Consider the following 2,099-nt stretch of genomic DNA (forward strand, 5'->3'; position numbering starts at 1 on the left):
TTAAATATCCTATAGCTAACATTAAGAAAATAGATCTTTCTTTTGAGCCACCTAATTTGAGCCTACCTTTTCTATAAACAGTGTACTTCCTATCAACCTCCTTGCTTCATTACTTTAACCAAAGTGTGCAGGTCTAACAATGAAAAGCCCCTATAACTGATTTTAAAAAGAAAAAGTATCTTAAATTCCAATCTAAGCAATTAAATCTTTGTGTGCTTTACTAAGAACATCAACAACTTTATCTAAGAGTTATTTGCCCAAAAAGAGACATTTCAATTCCCCCCCCTATTTCCCCTACTTTAGGCAAGAGGCAAAGTGGTACAAAGAACACATGTACTCTAGCCTTTTTGGTCTTAAGTATCCCCCTGGCAGAAGATTTCTTCAGAAAAATGATAAAGCAAACTAGAAATTTTTTGCGTAAGTTATTTTTCCTTAAAAACTAAGAAAAACTAGTATACCCAGTAGGTTGTTAAGATTGAAAGATGTTCAAATACTGGACAAAGCCATTATCATCACATAACACTACACTTGGGAGAGAGGGATGGAAACCAAACAGTATGGTACGGAAGGGGCCTCTTTTAAATTAAAGTGTAAGAACTGAAGGTCTCAATGTGATAGAGCATATTCAGCCCAACACTTGCTAACTATTCAAAGCAATGTGTAGGTAAATATGAAACTTGCTTCATATCTGTCTGACCACTTGTGGGAACTGTGCTCTAACTGACCTTGTGGACAAGTCCTCCCTTTGTGCCTTATGGGCTTCTCCGATGCACAGGTAGCTTCAATGAGGAAGAGTCGTCTTGTTGCCCCGTAGAGGACTAGTAGTCAGTCCAATAATCTTATCTTCTGTCCTATGTAAATATGGTAAATCTTAATAGTCCTAAGGACATCTATAATGTGTGGTGGATTTTAGAGCTATGAATTAAATGAAAACTCTCTTTACAAAGAGAGAACCTTAAGCTGGCTTATGATTAAGATACCTTTGTGTGGAAAATCACTTCTCATTTGTGGAGTTAAACTGCTTCCATTACAGCACCTAGAATAGTAACCATAGTCTTACTCATCTGCATTATCAAATGCCTCCTACTGCTCATATTTGGCCACAAAGCCCAGACTTCAGTCATCACTTATATACTCAGGAATACCTAGATGGCTACAAGGAATTTCCAAAAGTCAACTAACCTGTTTTATTTCTAAAAGTGACCTCCCCTCCCCTAAAGCTTAAGACAACACTATAATTGCATTTCTAATCATTCTAGATACATCTGACAGAAAAGCATATAGTCTTCTCTTCTTTAAGACTCACCAGAGCATCCAGCATCTGTCCATAATCTAACTCAGTTTATTTGGCTTAAAATTTGGCTTAAACAGAACAATTGTACTACATTCTACAGTGCCATCATTACTGGAATTACAAGTAAGCAATTCAAGACTTTATCCAGAAATTACACAAATGTTCTTGCTTTTAGGCAGACAGCCAGTGCAATTCACAACTCAATTCTAAGTTCACACAGTTATGAAAGCTAGCTAGCTTTTGTTAAAAAGAATTGACCCAATTTAGGTGGCACAAATGGAACAGAGCACATAATCTAACAAGAAAACAGGATTAAAAATTTCTCATAGAGCCTGGCGCAGGTGGCTCATGCCTGTAATCCTAACTACTCAGGAGGCTGAGATCTGAGGATCACGGCAGGAAAGTCCCTGACTCTTATCTCCAATAAACCACTCAGAAAACCAGAAGTAGCGTAGTGACTCAAGTGGTAGAGCGCTAGCCTTGAGCTGTAGAACCAAGGGAGAGTGTTCAGACCCATATTTCAATCCTCATGACCAAAAAAAAAAAAAAAAAAAAGCAAAAACACTAATGCAAATGGCCAGGTATAGTGGGGTGCATCTGTAATCTCAGCAGTTTTGAGGCCAATGCAGGATTATGAATTTGAGGGCAGCTCAGGTTACATAAAGAATTCAAGTCAGAGTTTACTAATGTACAATTGGCATATTCTTTGGGGCTGGAAAGATGGCTCAGTGGTACAGAGCATGCTTTGCATGCATGAGGCCCTGGGTTCGATTCCTCAGCACCACATAAGCAAAAAAAAAAAAAA

At 38.1% G+C, this 2,099-nt stretch overlaps 1 protein-coding gene across 1 annotated transcript in view; it reads right to left on the minus strand.

The window, feature by feature from the left end:
- Positions 1–2,099, minus strand: part of Luc7l3 (LUC7-like 3 pre-mRNA splicing factor) — a 30,363-nt gene that overhangs the window by 3,024 nt on the left and 25,240 nt on the right. The window contains exon 8 of the mRNA XM_013036730.1: positions 726–818. Coding sequence (XP_012892184.1) covers positions 726–818 — 93 coding nt within the window. The remainder of the gene's footprint in view (positions 1–725; positions 819–2,099) is intronic.

The sequence above is a fragment of the Dipodomys ordii genome, unplaced genomic scaffold (genome assembly GCF_000151885.1).
Source record: "Dipodomys ordii isolate 6190 unplaced genomic scaffold, Dord_2.0 Scaffold7, whole genome shotgun sequence".
In the NCBI taxonomy this organism is placed as follows: domain Eukaryota; kingdom Metazoa; phylum Chordata; class Mammalia; order Rodentia; family Heteromyidae; genus Dipodomys; species Dipodomys ordii.